General features: G+C 39.8%; 1 protein-coding gene and 1 long non-coding RNA gene across 2 annotated transcripts; one reads left to right on the forward strand and one right to left on the reverse strand.

The window, feature by feature from the left end:
• The first annotated feature begins 189 nt into the window (after positions 1–189).
• Positions 190–3,276, forward strand: LOC125585718. Its single transcript, XR_007322701.1, has 2 exons — positions 190–535; positions 646–3,276. It is a non-coding gene; the product is annotated as an uncharacterized LOC125585718 (long non-coding RNA).
• LOC106371214 lies at positions 3,054–19,053 on the reverse strand. The gene is made up of 9 exons (XM_013811251.3): positions 18,685–19,053; positions 18,534–18,600; positions 18,371–18,448; positions 18,236–18,288; positions 18,070–18,153; positions 3,832–3,884; positions 3,682–3,746; positions 3,477–3,535; positions 3,054–3,397 (listed from the first exon to the last, which is right to left on the reverse strand). The coding sequence occupies exons 1-9, from the start codon at positions 18,973–18,975 to the stop codon at positions 3,308–3,310; spliced, it is 840 nt and encodes a 279-aa protein (XP_013666705.2). The 5' UTR covers positions 18,976–19,053; the 3' UTR covers positions 3,054–3,307.
• Between the last annotated feature and the right edge of the window lie 209 nt (positions 19,054–19,262).

The raw sequence follows: 19,262 nt of genomic DNA on the forward strand, positions 1-19,262 counted from the left end.
TTTGATTTTTTTTTTTTTTTGTAACCAAACGGGTATATTTTGATATTTGCATTTATTGTTTATTTTATAAATAAAAACAAAACAAAACAAAAAAAAGAAGTAAATTGGGAGTAACGCACGAGTCAGTTACTTTCTATATATAGTTTGGTCACACTGCACAGAAGGCAAATAGTCCAACAACAACAACGAGAAAAATGTTGGAGAGTGAGAGAACAAAAGGAACGACTTGTCGTGTCAAGTGTGAGTGAGAAATGTTCTAGTTATTGGCTTTTACTTGATCTCGGGCAGTGAATCTGTATGGGGCTTTCATTCTTCTTTTTCTTGGGTTCGTCGATTCCGGTTTGCCTCTCGGGGGAGTGTCAGTTCTTGTTTTGGTTGTGGTGATGTTTCACTGCTTGTTTCCGGCTTCATCCAAGTTTGATTTTGCTGCTCTTTGATGTTGATTAAGGTTCTCGTGTCGTGTCTGCCTCCTCGTATGGTCTGCTAGGCCTGCGAAGCAGTGGATTCTATTTTCAGGTCTTCTCTTTGCGACGAGGTGAGCCCGTCAATGTCTGATTCTTTCTTCTTTTCTTTTTTAAACCACTGTCTGATTCTTTCTATTACTGTCAAAAAAACGTGATGATAAAATTTCATGCCTTGTGGTAGGTTGTCAATATTGGATCACTGATAAAATTGGATATATCCATTTCGTCTGGCCATGTCATTGACGTGGTCATTACTGTCAGGGCCGTCGTCTTTCTCCATCCTAAACTGATTTGCAAGGTATTATGGTCTTCTTTGCTAACATATTTTTTTATCAGAATATTTTTTTCACAAATTTTGTTTTTAAATAAAACCTTTCAAAAATTTTAGGTGGAAAATTCTATTTTACTTTACTGATAATGAAACATTAATGTATAGCTAGACTCTGAAAGGACGGGTATATATATATATATATTTTTTAAGAAATTTAATTTTTATATTTGTGTTATTTTTTATAATCAAATTTTTATTTAATTTAAAATAAATTTTAGTAACTATATTAAATATGTCAAGTTGCATAACTATACACTTGTGTCATATGCATGTCATAAATTATTTTTAAACTTTATTTCTAAAGTTTGCAACATATTAAATTTTCTTAATAATTACCTAACATAATTAGTCAAGAATATTCGTACCATAAAATCTGACTTGAAATCGACCCCAAAATCAAAGTCTCATATTCTATTAGACCTAGCCTATATATTCGAACGGTTCTTAAAGTATTATATCTGAAAACTACAAATCTAACCTACACCGAAAACGAACAAATTTTTTGAAAAATATTTGGAAAAAATATTTTTTAGTATATTCTGTTAAATATATATATATATGTAAATGGGTTAATATGGTATTCATTAAGTTTAAGTAAAATCATATTTAATAAATATTTTTTAATCAAATAATCTATTTAAAACCCGTTAAACTAAAACCCGTAAAATATATTTTTATAAATAATACTACCATAAGAATACATATTGTCATTAACACATGACTATATCAGAAACCACCCACATTCCTGAAAATTATGTATAAAACGCAAATCTATGAATCAAACTTTGAAAGAAGAAAAATAACTATTCAGTAAAAAAAAAAACTTAATTTATGCTTTAAAAAAAATGTAAATGTTTTTTGTGGAAACTAATAGAACTTGGTTAATAAGGATTATTTTGTTTCAATAATATTAATAATTGGACGTGTTCCTTTTTTTTTTTTTTTTTGATAAACTCTATCGGCTGATCCGGTCGGCCCCGGGAGGAACGCACTTAGTGATACAGAGTGGACTAGCCCGAAAGCGTACCACACTGTCTGACCCGAGTTTGGAATATCTTCCGACTAATACCAGGGGGTGGACCAATCATCTGTTATGGCCCACCATGTAAACCACTTGGGCTTTGGCCCAAGCCCAAACTGGCCAAGCATTGTTAATTTAGTTCCCAGTGGGAATCGAACCCAGAACTGATGTGGGTACACACCAAGCCCCAAGAGATTGCCACTAGGCTACCACCACTGGGTTAAACTGTATAGGTTGAACTTTTTATATCAACTGTGCTCAACCCGAAAGACCACCTCGCCAGAAATTCTCGTAGGGATTTTTTAGCTAATCTAGTACCGCTCAGCTGTCCCTGAGTATCGAACTGGCGACTTCGGATAGTCGTGTGTGAAAAACATTCAGTACTGCCGTTAGGCCACCTGACGTTCTCAATCGGACATGTTCCTAATTTAACATTATTGATTTTTGAAAAACAAATTAAGCGTTACATCCGGTCATTCCGTCTCGTTTGTGAAAACAAACTAAACGAATGATGGTTAGCGGTTGTATATGTTTTTTTGGTTGACACTTGTGAATTATGATCATTGAGTTTTTCATTATCAATCTCGTAATAAAACGTTTTCCCTCTCGTGTTTTCCTAAAAATCAATGTTTTTTTTTGCTTTCATGTTTTCTGCCTAAATTCTTTTGTACCTTGCCTCTTAAAAAAATTGTTTCCTTTGCTGATTTGCTTGTTTTTAACTTTCTTCTTGTGTTCGTTTGCTTTTGATATTGGTGGGAGGGGACTACGAGAAGTCTTGGTTACTCAAAGAAGCTTTTATTGGATCTGCTAGTGGGAAAGATGCAACAGAGATACAGCAACCATCTTCCACGGACGTCTTTAACCATAATAGTTTGGAGTTCTAACATTCTTTTTTTTTTTTAATAGTTAGTGTTAAACACGAACTCTGCTAAATGCTAATAAATTCAACCTTGTTAATTTATAGAAATCATAATTGGTTTGCCTTTTCTCCGACGTTATTATTTCAGCCTTATTTATCTTTAGAAAGAGAGAAAAAAAAACATTTATTACAGGAAATGAATTAGAAAAATGCCTCATTATTTTTCAGAAGCATGCAACTTTTTTTTTTGGTAAAATAGAAGCATGCAACTTCAGAATACATTTTAATTATGATTATTTGGAATGGATAATTCCGTAAAATTTCATAATATATTCACCAGTTATAACGAACTTTAAAAATATATTTTCAAAGATACAGTAAAATAAACCGAGAACTGGATTGAAAGACACCCCATGGTTGCAAACATTAGCATCAACTTGTATTGCTAACTAATTGCCAAAGAACCAAAGCCCTCGAAAACATGAGATTACATCTTTCGCATTTGAAACCAAACCAAAAATTAGTCTTGATCATGTTTTAGACGTTATTATTAATAGTGTAATATTGCTCCATCATCTAAGAACTCAAGAGAGTAGTCAAATCGTAAACAGAAAAATGGGTCTTGAGTTTCCTCATACGGAGATACCGTAGTTGCTGATCTTGTTCACTTCCTTTGTCAAAGCCTTTCTCTCTTGCTTTACTTCAGAAGCACGGTTCGATATCTGAGGTTGAACAAGTTAGATATACTCCATTACACTCCTATATTAAAACCTAGAAGAGCAGATAGACGAGTATACTTACTTGAGAACGGAATCGAGAAGCTTCTCTCGTGGGCAATTCTTTAAGTACATCTTTCAAACCTGTATATTATTACGACAAATCAATGGTGGTATACTATAAGTCGATAACCTTTGTCAGGGAGAGAGTATTTTTCTTCTGTTCTATGCATATATATCTCTGGTTTACCAAACTGTGTGAGTTCAAGACAGAAAGATATAAACCATACCTGCTGCTTGCTTCTCAATCTTATAAGCTGATTGGACCACACCTCGTATCTGTTTGCCTGCTTGTCTGATTAAGAGGATAAAGAGAGTTAATATAACATTCAAGTTGATACATATCCGATATACAGATCATTTGTCATGATCATATAAACCTGAGTTTCATCCTTCCTCTGATCAACTCATCTTCTGCCACAGTAGCAACTCTCTGAAACAATCAAAGTGGTTAAGAATTTCAAAACCATAATCCAAAAGACTGCTATTACCCCCATTGACTAAATAAGTATATATACTATATATATATATCAATCACATTCAAGACCAATCAACGTAAGTACATTGCAGAAAGAAAAGATGAGACTCGAGTAACACAACTATATAATTTCTCTGAAAGTATAAGTATTTAGAGCAACACCATCCTTAAGCTACATAGAGAGTTCTCTGTTCAAACCTGATTCCTTTTCATTTCATACCAAACACAGGACATTCTACTTCAAGCTAACTAACAGCATATATAGGAAGTCTACACAGCAAACGGTAACCCTTATGCTGAAACAAGAGAAAAGACTACAAGCTAATTCAAGCTAATTCGGAGGGACAGGACCGGAGAGCCTGGAATTCGGAGGGACTGGACCGGAAAGTCCGATTTTTCTATATCTTGAGTCTGGGGGTATTTTGAAATTCTACGGATTAGATACGTAGCTAAGGCAGAAGCAGCAACGATTAACAAAACATACAGAGCGGGGTAGGCATTCATCTCGGATACAGAGAGAAGAGGCAAGAAACTAGGGTAAATGAAAAAATGGAAGAGAGAAAGGCAGAAACTAGGGCAAATGAGTCCGATTAATAAAGGAAACGAAAGTCAAATAATTAAACTAATTAACTTAATCTAATTAGCTTAATCGTTAAATCCCAATCCAAAACACGTTGTTCATATATAAGATTTAAAATATATGTTTGACCAAAAAAGATTAAAATATATATTTTCTAGTTTTATGATAAATAAATTGGGTAAAAAAATATCATAGTCAATTATAATCAATTTCAGTCGGTAAAAAAGAATAAAATTATATATACAATGAGTGGTGGTGATGGAACTCCGGGATTTCCTCAGCCGGAGACTGTGTTCTCCGACATCAAGACGACAATTCCGTTCTGAACTGGCCAATGGAACGCGATTGTGGAATTCGGATTGATCCTGGTTTGCCCGAAGAAGCTATTGGTGATTAAAACATACTCGACCCTGGTTAGACCCGTTGACGTTAATCTCATCTCGCCTGAGTTCAACGACATGCACCAGCAGTCACATGATCAAGAGAAGTCTCTGTTTGATCGGAAAACGGTATATCGAAAGAAGAGAATGGGCTTAGCAAAGACGTGTTTATTGATGGTTGGAGAACGTTTAATCGATTACAAAAGAGGAAAGCTGATAAGAAGTACGGCGAGATAGAGTAAATAGAAACCCTAATTTAGTCGTCGAGTGAATGTGTAATATTTCAGATCTTCTTTACGTTGCTGCCTCCTTTCCTTTTATACCCGTTCTTCGTCCTCTCGTGACCTAATCATCGTCGTCTAACTGGGCTTTTAGCTCGTTGGCCCGAGACGTGTGTTTCGTCGCGGGTAGCCGTTGAGCCGACTCTGTTCAGTCGCTGATGGGCGACTAAAAGCACTCAGGAGCCGCGCCGAGACTTCGTCATCTCGAGCCGCTGAGCTGAGTCGATGCTACGCTTAATCAGGCCAGGCCGTTATCCTTCGGACCTTAAGGGGATGGATTAAGATCAGAATAATATTTTTGATTTGCTACCATATATTTCGCTAATGTACTGAATTTAAAAATATTTTTTTACTATGTTTGCACATGCTCGATTTAAAAATATGTGTGACACGTTATTATATCTGTTATATACAAATCAAAAATCACAAATGTTAACTTTTTTTTTAAAAAAGTAAAGCAATTATTCACAATCTTGCGGGACAGCAAAGAAATCATCATTTTGCCTAGAAGCCAAAACTAAACTAATCTACTATTAAATACCTCTGACAAATTTTTTTCTTCGTATCTTGTCATTTCTCTTCCTTTTAGAAGTCAAAATATATGTTATCTTTAAAATATCATATTAACAAATTACTTCAGTATTCCATGAATACTCTATACTAGTAGGGTTGGGTATTTTAGCCGTTAAATTTGATTCGATTCGTTGTTCAGTTCGATTCGATCCGAAAATTTTAAATATCCGTTAATTTTCAAAGCAAAGTAAATACTAAAAATCAATATTCACTAAAACCGAAGCAAATCTCAAATATTAAAATTTAAAGTATATAAAATTATATGATCCACTCCGATCCGTCAATATATCCACTCTGATTCGTCAATATATAAATGGGAGAATTGCCAAGTGTGACTCAAAACTTGGAGTCAAACCCAAAACAATACCCCAACTTGGGTCAAAGGCAAAAGTAACCTAAAAGGCTATTGAAATTACAACTATCCCCTTGTGACCAAACAAGAAAACGGAATTTTTTTTACGTTTCTACCCCTCGCAAGTCGTCTGTTTAGACGACTTGAAAATAAGTCGTCCAGACGACTTAACTGAAAGTCGTCTGGACAGTTAGTCTTAAACATAATTTAAAAATTTTGTAAAAAATATTTTGATAAGTGAAAAATGGGAATTATGTAATTAACATATGTCTTAGGAGGTATAAATTAAGATATAACAAATTTCAATTGTTTTCAGCATAGATGAGTGAAAGTAGTGAATCATGATATTCTTAAGTTTATGTTTCATCAACATATGTTGTAGTATTGTATGTGTTCTTAGGGTTAGATTTTGGAAAGCATTAAAACCGTTTTTGAAAATTTTTAAAATTACTTATGCGTGTTCATTTCTGTGTATAGTAAACACTATTTAAGTATAATTTGATTTTATAACGTGGTTAGTTAGTTAATCTAGTCATTTTAGTTTAGGGGTTCATTTTAGGGTCTAGGACGACTTAATATTTTGTCGTCTGAAAACAGACGACTAAATATTAAGTCTTCTGTTGTACATTATCAGCCAGAATAAGTCGTCTAAACCGGACCAAACCTTAAAGTTTACCAATGTACTTTTAAAGCTAACCGGATTATTTACCCAATATATAAGGTGATTTTTATTTTTTTTGTTTCATTTTTCGCGAAATTCAGAAACCCTAACAGTTCTCTCTCAAAGGCGATTTCGAATTCCCACGATTTCCGAACAAACCATCGTTCTCAACGTCGGCTATCTATCTCATTTCATTCTCACCGTTGTCGCCGCAGCTTCTTCTAACCCTAGCGCCGCCGATTCCTCTAAACCTTAGCGCCGCAGATTCCTCTAAACCCTAGCGCCGCCGCTTCCACTATTTCCGAACAAACCGTCGCCCTCGCCACCGTGGTCACCAACGTTCTCACCGCCGCTTCCTCTAAACACTAGCGCCGCCGCTTCTTCTAAACCCTAGCGCCGCCGCTTCTTCTCTGTAAACCTTAGCGCCGTTTCTCTGTAAACCCTAACGCCGCTAAGTCATCAATCTCGAGGAAAAGATGAACATAAAACGTTGTCTCTATCAATTTACTCATTCTCACCGTTTCACGTTTATTTTTTCAGATCTATAACCGCAATGACGAGTACTCCAACTCCTTCTGCGACTGGAAGACTTGTAAGTAATTTAAGTCGTCTGGAAAGTCTTCCAACTGGACGACTTAGTAGATGACTTAAATATAAGTCGTCCATTTGGAAGACTTTCCAGACGACTTAATTATAAGTCGTCTACTAAGTCGTCTGGACTTATATTGTTGTCTTTGATTATTTTGCAGACAAAAAGGATGGATATTCCAGAACTCCCCCGTAGGTTATACACATCAGGGGAAGAGCCAGAAGCCCACAATAGCATTTCATATCATACGGATAACAACAAGTTGCATACTGCTCTTAGGAAAGCTCTTACTGATGACGAATTTGAAGAGCTCAAGGAGTCGAGTTTGGGAGTTTTCATCAAGTTCAAGGAGCAGGGATTTGGTTGGGCTTCAAGGCTGGTTCACTACATGCTCAGTTTCAAGCTGGACATTAAGAAGAAGTATGAGATGTGGTCTCTCGTTGGTCCAGAACCTTTGAGGTTTTCACTGTTAGAGTTTGAAAACCTCACTGGTCTAAACTGCGAGTACATCGAGGACCTTGAGACACCAAAATGTGACGTTACCCCTGAGATGGTTTCTTTCTGGGGGATGCTGGGAGTTCATCTGGAAGCTGGGCCAACTACTGATCAGATAATAGCAGCACTGAAGAGATGCGGGGATTGGTCCAGGGAAGATCGCAAGCGGCTCGCGTACCTCTCCATCTTCACTGGATTCATTGAAGGGAGAAAGTTTTCAACCGCTACACGATCTACTCTGGCAAGGCTAGTGATGGATTTAGAACGGTTTGAGAATTATCCATGGGGGAGAGTCGCGTTTAAGGTGCTGATGGACTCTTTGTGGAACAAAGAAATTGCTGGCTGTTACACCGTGGATGGGTTTATACAAGTTCTTCAGGTCTGGACGTACACAGCTATGCCGGAATTGGGTGCTAGTATTGGTGGTCCCAGAGCAGACAGTCCGTCTCCACCGATACTGGCTTACGAGGGCAGCAGAGGCCGCAGATCAATGAAAGCTGCTATCTTGAGTCAGGTATTTACTTCAATCCAAAAGACTGCGCAGACGACTTATTATAAGTCGTCTGGAAGGTCGTCCAGCTGGACGACTTATCGGACGACTTATAATAAGTCGTCTGGAAAGTCTTCCCAGCTGGACGACTTATCGGACGACTTAATTAAGTCGTCTGGAAAGTCTTCCATCTGGACGACTTATTAGACGACTTATTATAAGTCGTCTGGAAGGTCTTCCAGCTGGACGACTTAGTAGACGACTTATAATTAAGTCGTCTATTTAGTATTTTTTTTCAAATATCTAACTCGATTCTTCTATTTACTGCAGACCCGCGTGATCAACTTTGTTGAGAAGGACATTAGTGAAATGTGGCCAAAATGGGACTCTGAGGTTGAGGACCTGCCCGCGGAGAACATCATTAAAGTCATGTATGAGCGGAGACCGTGGAAGTGGACCATGGATTGCTGGGAAGTCACTAGTACTAAGGTCAATACAAAACCTAAGGTTGTGACTCCATCGAAGAAGGCCAAAGAGATGGTTGTGTTGGAGGAGGAGGAGGAGGAGGAGGAAGACAATCCAAGACCTCGGAAGAAAGCTCGTAAAGAGGCTCCTAAAGTGGCTAGTGAAGAGGCTAGAGAAGAGGCTAGAGGGGTGACCAGAGAGGAGTTGGAAATTATGTTCAAGGGCGTAGCTGACTGCATGAAAAAAGGGTTTAACCAATCAGGCTAGATTGGAAGCTGTGGAGAAGAAGGTTGGTGTCACCAATCAGGCTACCCCTCCACCTCTAACCAATCAGGCTACCCCTCAAGATAAACAGCCTACCCCTCTTGCCAAAGAAACCGGGGTATAAACAAACAGGCTACCCCTCATGCCAATGAAACCGTGGTTAGTAACCAGCCTCCTCCTCATCAAACCAAACAGCAGCCTCCTCCTCCTCAAAAGAAACAGCAGCAGCCTCCTCCTCCTCAAAAGAAAGCTCTTTTATTGCAGAGATGGTTGCCGGAGGATACAGCAACCGAGGCGAACTCGGTAAATAAGATCTTGCCGGAGGATAAAGCAGATGGTGTCACCTCCAAAGAGATTGTTGCTGTCACTTCCACCGATCACCAACCGAGCCTCGCTTCCACCGATCAACAACCGAGCCTCGCTTCCACCGAGCCAAGCGATCCAGTTTCAGAACCGAGCCTGGTTGTATTGGACAAGCGTGCAAAGAGTAAACGAGCGAAGAAACCTGCTCCCACTGTGAGATCTCCTTATACGGCAGAGAAAAAAAAAGATAAAGTGGCAGCCTATAATCCATTTCCGCCAGTAAACAAAGATAAGTTGAAGGAACTCGCTGATTGGTTGAAAACTGATCCGTAAGTGATTGCTTTACCCATAATAGCTTGATTTAGTCGTCCAAAACTGATTGCTTTTTTGTTTGCAGTCATTATTTAACTAAGACCAAGGACAAACCACGTACATCACCAACAAGGTGGTACCACTTACTCCGGACAGCCAGAGGATGGCTGGAAGACTGCGTCAGTCTTCTGCACACGATTTAAGTCGTCTACAAAGTCGTCCAAGTAGACTACTTTCCAGACGACTTAAAGATAAATCGTCTGGAAAGTCGTCTACTTGGACGACCACGTAGACGACTTATATTTAAGTCGTCTGGTAACTTCTAACTTGTTATATTTAATATGCAGCATATAGATGCTTGGATTAATGTGCTAAGGCAGAGGTATCAGGAGAACCCACAAGCTTTCAGGAGCGAGCGAATGTGCTTCCTGGATCACAACTTTTTCCAGTCTTGGAGAGAGCAGTATCAGCTCTTCAAAACATCGGAACCTGATCACAAAGGTTTAGGAAGAGTTCTACCTGGTGGGGCGTCAAATTTTTATGACGGATCAATACCTTCATTTTGCCAATCAAACAAGAAGTGGGGGGAGGACATTGATGATATCTATGCGCCAGTGAACTTGGACGACAAGCATTGGGTTGCTATTTGGATATCGATCCCTAAGAGGCACATAGTCGTCTGGGACAGCATACCTTCATCTAGTGTACCAGACGCATGGGATGCGATAATGGAGCCTTTTCTCCAGATGGTCCCTTATCTGCTTGTTGAGTGCGCAGCCACCGACGAAATACGGGTCAAATACGGGTTGGAGCCATACACATATGAGAGACCGCTGAAAGGTGTACCCACGGCCAACAATGGTGATTGTGGCGTGTACGCTGTAAAGTACATTGAATGTCATGCGCTGAGCATAAATGTTTTGGGTAAGGTCAGAGCGAGTGTCAAACATGGGACAAACACGTTTTGGGTAACAAAGTATGTGGAAAAACATTTATGCTCAGCGGGAGACCGAATCGCTCAGCGGAGACACTGTACTCCGAAGTATGTAGGTAGTCTTTTCATTGATCGTGTTGGAATCATTGATGGGATAACTCCGCAGCATATCACTGATGCAATGAGGAACATGTTTGGCATGGCGCTTGATTACACCACTTCATACAGAGCACTGTTATATGCTGGTTTGCATATCTCCACACTTGTATGTCCACTGTACTCAAAGAATTATCTGTATGCAGGATACTCAGAGAATATATATCCTATCGTGTCACAACATATTGAGGAACGAGAATGCTTTCCTCCAGAACTAAAGCGTGGTCGGGGGAGACCGAAGAAATCAAGATGGCAATCTTGGTTGGAGCTATCTAGGATGAGAGGACACAAACCCAGGAAGAAACACAGGGCACGGAGATGCTCAAACTGCAAGGAAACTGGCCATACGAAACCACAATGTACACAACCAGTTGACATTTAGGGTCAAAGGAGACCCCAAGAGCATGACATTCAATGTACTTTACAACGTACACGCCACAATCACCATTGTTGGCCGTGGGTACACCTTTCAGCGGTCTCTCATATGTGTATGGCTCCAACCCGTATTTGACCCGTATTTCGTCGGTGGCTGTGCACTCAACAAGCAGATAAGGGACCATCTGGAGAAAAGGCTCCATTATCGCATCCCATGCGTCTGGTACACTAGATGAAGGTATGCTGTCCCAGACGACTATGTGCCTCTTAGGGACTGATATCCAAATAGCAACCCAATGCTTGTCGTCCAAGTTCACTGGCGCATAGATATCATCAATGTCCTCCCCCCACTTCTTGTTTGATTGGCAAAATGAAGGTATTGATCCGTCATAAAAATTCGACGCCCCACCAGGTAGAACTCTTCCTAAACCTTTGTGATCAGGTTCCGATGTTTTGAAGAGCTGATACTGCTCTCTCCAAGACTGGGAAAAGTTGTGATCCAGGAAGCACATTCGCTCGCTCCTGAAAGCTTGTGGGTTCTCCTGATACCTCTGCCTTAGCACATTAATCCAAGCATCTATATGCTGCATATTAAATATAACAAGTTAGAAGTTACCAGACGACTTAAATATAAGTCGTCTACGTGGTCGTCCAAGTAGACGACTTTCCAGACGATTTATCTTTAAGTCGTCTGGAAAGTAGTCTACTTGGACGACTTTGTAGACGACTTAAATCGTGTGCAGAAGACTGACGCAGTCTTCCAGCCATCCTCTGGCTGTCCGGAGTAAGTGGTACCACCTTGTTGGTGATGTACGTGGTTTGTCCTTGGTCTTAGTTAAATAATGACTGCAAACAAAAAAGCAATCAGTTTTGGACGACTAAATCAAGCTATTATGGGTAAAGCAATCACTTACGGATCAGTTTTCAACCAATCAGCGAGTTCCTTCAACTTATCTTTGTTTACTGGCGGAAATGGATTATAGGCTGCCACTTTATCTTTTTTTTTCTCTGCCGTATAAGGAGATCTCACAGTGGGAGCAGGTTTCTTCGCTCGTTTACTCTTTGCACGCTTGTCCAATACAACCAGGCTCGGTTCTGAAACTGGATCGCTTGGCTCGGTGGAAGCGAGGCTCGGTTGTTGATCGGTGGAAGCGAGGCTCGGTTGGTGATCGGTGGAAGTGACAGCAACAATCTCTTTGGAGGTGACACCATCTGCTTTATCCTCCGGCAAGATCTTATTTACCGAGTTCGCCTCGGTTGCTGTATCCTCCGGCAACCATCTCTGCAATAAAAGAGCTTTCTTTTGAGGAGGAGGAGGCTGCTGCTGTTTCTTTTGAGGAGGAGGAGGCTGCTGTTTGGTTTGATGAGGAGGAGGCTGGTTACTAACCACGGTTTCATTGGCATGAGGGGTAGCCTGTTTGTTTATACCCCGGTTTCTTTGGCAAGAGGGGTAGGCTATTTATCTTGAGGGGTAGCCTGATTGGTTAGAGGTGGAGGGGTAGCCTGATTGGTGACACCAACCTTCTTCTCCACAGCTTCCAATCTATCGGACAACTTCCTAAACTCCCTCATGCACTTATTAAACCCTTTTTTCATGCAGTCAGCTACGCCCTTGAACATAATTTCCAACTCCTCTCTGGTCACCCCTCTAGCCTCTTCTCTAGCCTCTTCACTAGCCACTTTAGGAGCCTCTTTACGAGCTTTCTTCCGAGGTCTTGGATTGTCTTCCTCCTCCTCCTCCTCCTCCTCCAACACAACCATCTCTTTGGCCTTCTTCGATGGAGTCACAACCTTAGGTTTTGTATTGACCTTAGTACTAGTGACTTCCCAGCAATCCATGGTCCACTTCCACGGTCTCCGCTCATACATGACTTTAATGATGTTCTCCGCGGGCAGGTCCTCAACCTCAGAGTCCCATTTTGGCCACATTTCACTAATGTCCTTCTCAACAAAGTTGATCACGCGGGTCTGCAGTAAATAGAAGAATCGAGTTAGATATTTGAAAAAAAATACTAAATAGACGACTTAATTATAAGTCGTCTACTAAGTCGTCCAGCTGGAAGACCTTCCAGACGACTTATAATAAGTCGTCTAATAAGTCGTCCAGATGGAAGACTTTCCAGACGACTTAATTAAGTCGTCCGATAAGTCGTCCAGCTGGGAAGACTTTCCAGACGACTTATTATAAGTCGTCCGATAAGTCGTCCAGCTGGACGACCTTCCAGACGACTTATAATAAGTCGTCTGCGCAGTCTTTTGGATTGAAGTAAATACCTGACTCAAGATAGCAGCTTTCATTGATCTGCGGCCTCTGCTGCCCTCGTAAGCCAGTATCGGTGGAGACGGACTGTCTGCTCTGGGACCACCAATACTAGCACCCAATTCCGGCATAGCTGTGTACGTCCAGACCTGAAGAACTTGTATAAACCCATCCACGGTGTAACAGCCAGCAATTTCTTTGTTCCACAAAGAGTCCATCAGCACCTTAAACGCGACTCTCCCCCATGGATAATTCTCAAACCGTTCTAAATCCATCACTAGCCTTGCCAGAGTAGATCGTGTAGCGGTTGAAAACTTTCTCCCTTCAATGAATCCAGTGAAGATGGAGAGGTACGCGAGCCGCTTGCGATCTTCCCTGGACCAATCCCCGCATCTCTTCAGTGCTGCTATTATCTGATCAGTAGTTGGCCCAGCTTCCAGATGAACTCCCAGCATCCCCCAGAAAGAAACCATCTCAGGGGTAACGTCACATTTTGGTGTCTCAAGGTCCTCGATGTACTCGCAGTTTAGACCAGTGAGGTTTTCAAACTCTAACAGTGAAAACCTCAAAGGTTCTGGACCAACGAGAGACCACATCTCATACTTCTTCTTAATGTCCAGCTTGAAACTGAGCATGTAGTGAACCAGCCTTGAAGCCCAACCAAATCCCTGCTCCTTGAACTTGATGAAAACTCCCAAACTCGACTCCTTGAGCTCTTCAAATTCGTCATCAGTAAGAGCTTTCCTAAGAGCAGTATGCAACTTGCTGTTATCCGTATGATACGAAATGCTATTGTGGGCTTCTGGCTCTTCCCCTGATGTGTATAACCTACGGGGGAGTTCTGGAATATCCATCCTTTTTGTCTGCAAAATAATCAAAGACAACAATATAAGTCCAGACGACTTAGTAGACGACTTATAATTAAGTCGTCTGGAAAGTCTTCCAAATGGACGACTTATATTTAAGTCATCTACTAAGTCGTCCAGTTGGAAGACTTTCCAGACGACTTAAATTACTTACAAGTCTTCCAGTCGCAGAAGGAGTTGGAGTACTCGTCATTGCGGTTATAGATCTGAAAAAATAAACGTGAAACGGTGAGAATGAGTAAATTGATAGAGACAACGTTTTATGTTCATCTTTTCCTCGAGATTGATGACTTAGCGGCGTTAGGGTTTACAGAGAAACGGCGCTAAGGTTTACAGAGAAGAAGCGGCGGCGCTAGGGTTTAGAAGAAGCGGCGGCGCTAGTGTTTAGAGGAAGCGGCGGTGAGAACGTTGGTGACCACGGTGGCGAGGGCGACGGTTTGTTCGGAAATAGTGGAATCGGCGGCGCTAGGGTTTAGAGGAATCGGCGGCGCTAGGGTTTAGAGGAATCGGCGACGCTAGGGTTAGAAGAAGCTGCGGCGACAACGGTGAGAATGAAGTGAGATAGATAGCCGACGTTGAGAACGATGGTTTGTTCGGAAATCGTGGGAATTCGAAATCGCCTTTGAGAGAGAACTGTTAGGGTTTCTGAATTTCGCGAAAAATGAAACAAAAAAAATAAAAATCACCTTATATATTGGGTAAATAATCCGGTTAGCTTTAAAAGTACATTGGTAAACTTTAAGGTTTGGTCCGGTTTAGACGACTTATTCTGGCTGATAATGTACAACAGAAGACTTAATATTTAGTCGTCTGTTTTCAGACGACAAAATATTAAGTCGTCCTAGACCCTAAAATGAACCCCTAAACTAAAATGACTAGATTAACTAACTAACCACGTTATAAAATCAAATTATACTTAAATAGTGTTTACTATACACAGAAATGAACACGCATAAGTAATTTTAAAAATTTTCAAAAACGGTTTTAATGCTTTCCAAAATCTAACCCTAAGAACACATACAATACTACAACATATGTTGATGAAACATAAACTTAAGAATATCATGACTCACTACTTTCACTCATCTATGCTGAAAACAATTGAAATTTGTTATATCTTAATTTATACCTCCTAAGACATATGTTAATTACATAATTCCCATTTTTCACTTATCAAAATATTTTTTACAAAATTTTTAAATTATGTTTAAGACTAACTGTCCAGACGACTTTCAGTTAAGTCGTCTGGACGACTTATTTTCAAGTCGTCTAAACAGACGACTTGCGAGGGGTAGAAACGTAAAAAAAATTCCGTTTTCTTGTTTGGTCACAAGGGGATAGTTGTAATTTCAATAGCCTTTTAGGTTACTTTTGCCTTTGACCCAAGTTGGGGTATTGTTTTGGGTTTGACTCCAAGTTTTGAGTCACACTTGGCAATTCTCCCTATTTAAAATTTAAAATGTATAAAATTATATGAATATCATTCAAACATATGATTTGATAAAAAATTTCACATTTTAAAATATTACATTTAAAAATAGAATACTTTTATGACAACTATAACTTTTTTCTTAAGTTTTGTGGTACTCTAATTGTTAACTAAGTTTTAAAAACTTACAAAATATGTTGATTTACTACTTCTTTTAATTTGTATTTTCTATATCATGCAAAAAATATTTTACAAAACAAAAATTTGTATCGAATTTTTAAAAATATTTGTATTAATCAAAACGGATGAGATATCCAACACTAATATAAATATTTTAAATAAAATTAGAGAAGTAAACTTTGGTTATCCACGGGTATCCATTCGGGTTCGGATATTATCCGTTCGAGTTCGGATATTCAATCTCTCCTAATTCAATACCCGTTCGAGTATCTTGCTACTTCGGTTCGGTTTCGGTTCAGGTTTTTTCGGTCGGGTTCGGGTATGAGTATTTTTAAAACAATTTAGCTCTCCTTCCCTCATAACTCACATAAGTATAATAACGAGGATTTGACGGCTCATTACCTGCCTCCACTCCAAGAACTAAATTGTTCTACGGCTCACTACCTCCAAGACAATTATTTCTATTGTTTCTCGAGCAGACGTAAACAGATAGAGAAAGTTAATAAGCTTTCTGCTCGAGAGAAAGTTAATAATTTCTATTGTTTCTAGAGTTTTCTTGTTTCTAATCCTTTAAAACACTTCTCTAGTTCCAGTCAAAAATGGAAATGGATTCGGAACTGGTAACGAAAATTGTTGTATTTAGCTCTCTTGTTGGAGTAATTTGTGTGATGAGCCTCTATTTGCGTTACTTGAAGAAAATGTCCGAGAGATCCAATGGCCTTCCACCCGAAACACCTGTGGCCTCCTCTCCGGCGACCCCTGTGGCCTTCTCTCCGGGGACCCTTACGAGGTCGTCTTCAGTCTTTGCAGAGTATGGAAGCTCCTGTCAACTAACCTTTTCTCCGGAACCTAATCCCCCCAGACTCGGTAATGAATTTATACTCAATAGATGAGATTAGGGTAGAGTTTGATGGATGGAAGATCATAGCAAAGTTTATAGGATGATATTAGATATATGTTGGTTTGGTACATACATTAGATTTTGGTTATCAACGGCTACCCGCGACGAAACACACGTCTCGAGCCAACGAGCTAAAAGCCCAGGAAGACTACGATGATTAGGTCACGAGAGGACGAAGAACGGGTATAAAAGGAAAGGAGACAGCAACGTAAAGAAGATCTAAAATATTACACATTCACTCGACGACTAAATTAGGGTTTCTATTTACTCTATCTCGCCGTACTTCTTATCAGCTTTCCTCTTTTGTAACCGATTAAACGTTCTCCAACCATCAATAAACACGTCTTTGCTAAGCCCACTCTCTTCTTTCGATATACCGTTTTCCGATCAAACAGAGACTTCTCTTGATCATGTGGCTGCTGGTGCATGTCGTTGAACTCAGGCGAGATGAGATTAACGTCAATGTGGTCTAACCAGGGTCGAGTATGTTTTAATCACCAATAGTTTCTTCAGGCAAACCAGGATCAATCCGAATTCCACAATCGCGTTCCATTGGCCAGTTCGGAACGGAATTGTCGTCTTGATGTCGGAGAACACAGTCTCCGGCTGAGGAAATCCCAGAGTTCCATCACCACCACTCATTGTATATATAATTTTATTCTTTTTTACCGACTGAAATTGATTATAATTGACTATGATATTTTTTTACCCAATTTATTTATCATAAAACTAGAAAATATATATTTTAATCTTTTTTGGTCAAACATATATTTTAAATCTTATATCTGAACAACGTGTTTTGGATTGGGATTTAACGATTAAGCTAATTAGATTAAGTTAATTAGTTTAATTATTTGACTTTCGTTTCCTTTATTAATCGGACTCATTTGCCCTAGTTTCTGCCTTTCTCTCTTCCATTTTTTCATTTACCCTAGTTTCTTGCCTCTTCTCTCTGTATCCGAGATGAATGCCTACCCTGCTCTGTGTGTTTTGTTAATCGTTGCTGCTTCTGCCTTAGCTACGTATCTAATCCGTAGAATTTCAAAATACCCCCGGACTCAAGATATAGAAAAATCGGACTTTCCGGTCCAGTCCCTCCGAATTCCAGGCTCTCCGGTCCAGTCCCTCCGAATTAGCTTGTAGTCTAAACAAGCTATATAGAGAGTTCTCTCTTCGAAAGAGCCCTTTTCATTTTCATACTAAACACCTGACATTCTACTTCAAGCTGACTAACAGCATACATAGGAAGTCTACACAGCAAACGGTAACCCTCAAGCCGAGAAAAGAAACTAACCTCTAACTTTTCACTTTCGGCTGTAAGACGATCCAATGATTGCCTTAGCTCTTTCACTCTAAGATCAGCTCTAGAAAGCAAAGCCTGCAAATCCAAAACACAGAGAGTCAAGACTCAACAACAACGTATACATTATTCAACTATGATGATGTAAAACAACACTGACCTCTTCGGTTGAGAACATGCGTACAGCATTGTAGTATACAAGTCTTCTCGTCTCTGCAAAACAAACATAGCATTCACCAACAGTGCATTGAATTGAACTCTTAAGAGAGTATAAAAGAATATCAAGAAAACATACTTTTCAGAGCAAAGATCCCAACACCAAAGGCTAAACCGCCTGATACTAAAGGATGAGATGCAGCAACGTTTACGCCATCTGCATACAAAACCAACATTGAATCATATACATCACAACAACGAGAGAGAGAGCACAGCAAGCACTGAGTGTAGATAGAACAGACCTTTGATCTTCGCGAACACCATATGCTCGTAAACGTTATACTCAGAAACAATCTCTCTAATCGAATCCTATAATCCCGAAAACAAAATCACTCGAATCACATTGAGAATCATCATCATATGCTATGGATTTTTCAGATTCGCTAAGCTTACGATTGTTTGGCTCGTGTGAGCGATTGAAGTATCTCGAATTTGAGCTAATCGAGATTTCGAGGCGTCGATTTTGGAATCTAGCGTCTCCACGATCGTGCTCTGGTACACGAGCGCCTGGCGCATGGTCTCGTTGATCCAGGAAGCTGCGTTTTCCACCGTCGTCGTTGCGATCTTAGCGCTTGGAATCGAAGAGAGGAGAGGATCCGGTGGTGAAGATTGTGGAATCGCCGGCGGTGAGTGCGAGTCTTCCATTATCTCTGAGGATGAGGATGATTCTCCTGAAGTTGCCATTAGCGAAAAAGATCTCTGACCTCTCTCTCTCTCTCTCTCTCTCTCTCTCTCAGTTTACCCAGTGAATGGAATAGAAATGACCCGAATATAAAACTCGGGCCCCGTTCGTTTCAAATAGATTATTTACATCTTAAGCCCCTCAACTTCTATTATTTACATCGTAAGCCCCTTAACTTCTCTATTTACTCGACATTCCCCGTTTTTATTCCTTGAGGGTCCAAATAACCCAAGACATCTCTCATATCACAGGTTAATTTATATCATTCAATATGTGAGTTTGCAGTTCA

Source organism: Brassica napus, chromosome C4, assembly GCF_020379485.1.
Source record: "Brassica napus cultivar Da-Ae chromosome C4, Da-Ae, whole genome shotgun sequence".
Taxonomy (NCBI): Eukaryota; Viridiplantae; Streptophyta; class Magnoliopsida; order Brassicales; family Brassicaceae; genus Brassica; species Brassica napus.

Bases quoted from the DNA above. Each gene is read 5' to 3' on its own strand.
- LOC106371214 (XM_013811251.3), bottom strand. From the start codon at position 18,975: ATGGCAACTTCAGGAGAATCATCCTCATCCTCAGAGATAATGGAAGAC. The intron at 3,747-3,831 runs GTTTATATGATC...CCTCTTAATCAG, and splicing joins AGAGGAAGGATGAAACTCAG to ACAAGCAGGCAAACAGATAC. The intron at 3,536-3,681 runs GTATGGTTTATA...AATAATATACAG, and splicing joins GATTGAGAAGCAAGCAGCAG to GTTTGAAAGATGTACTTAAA.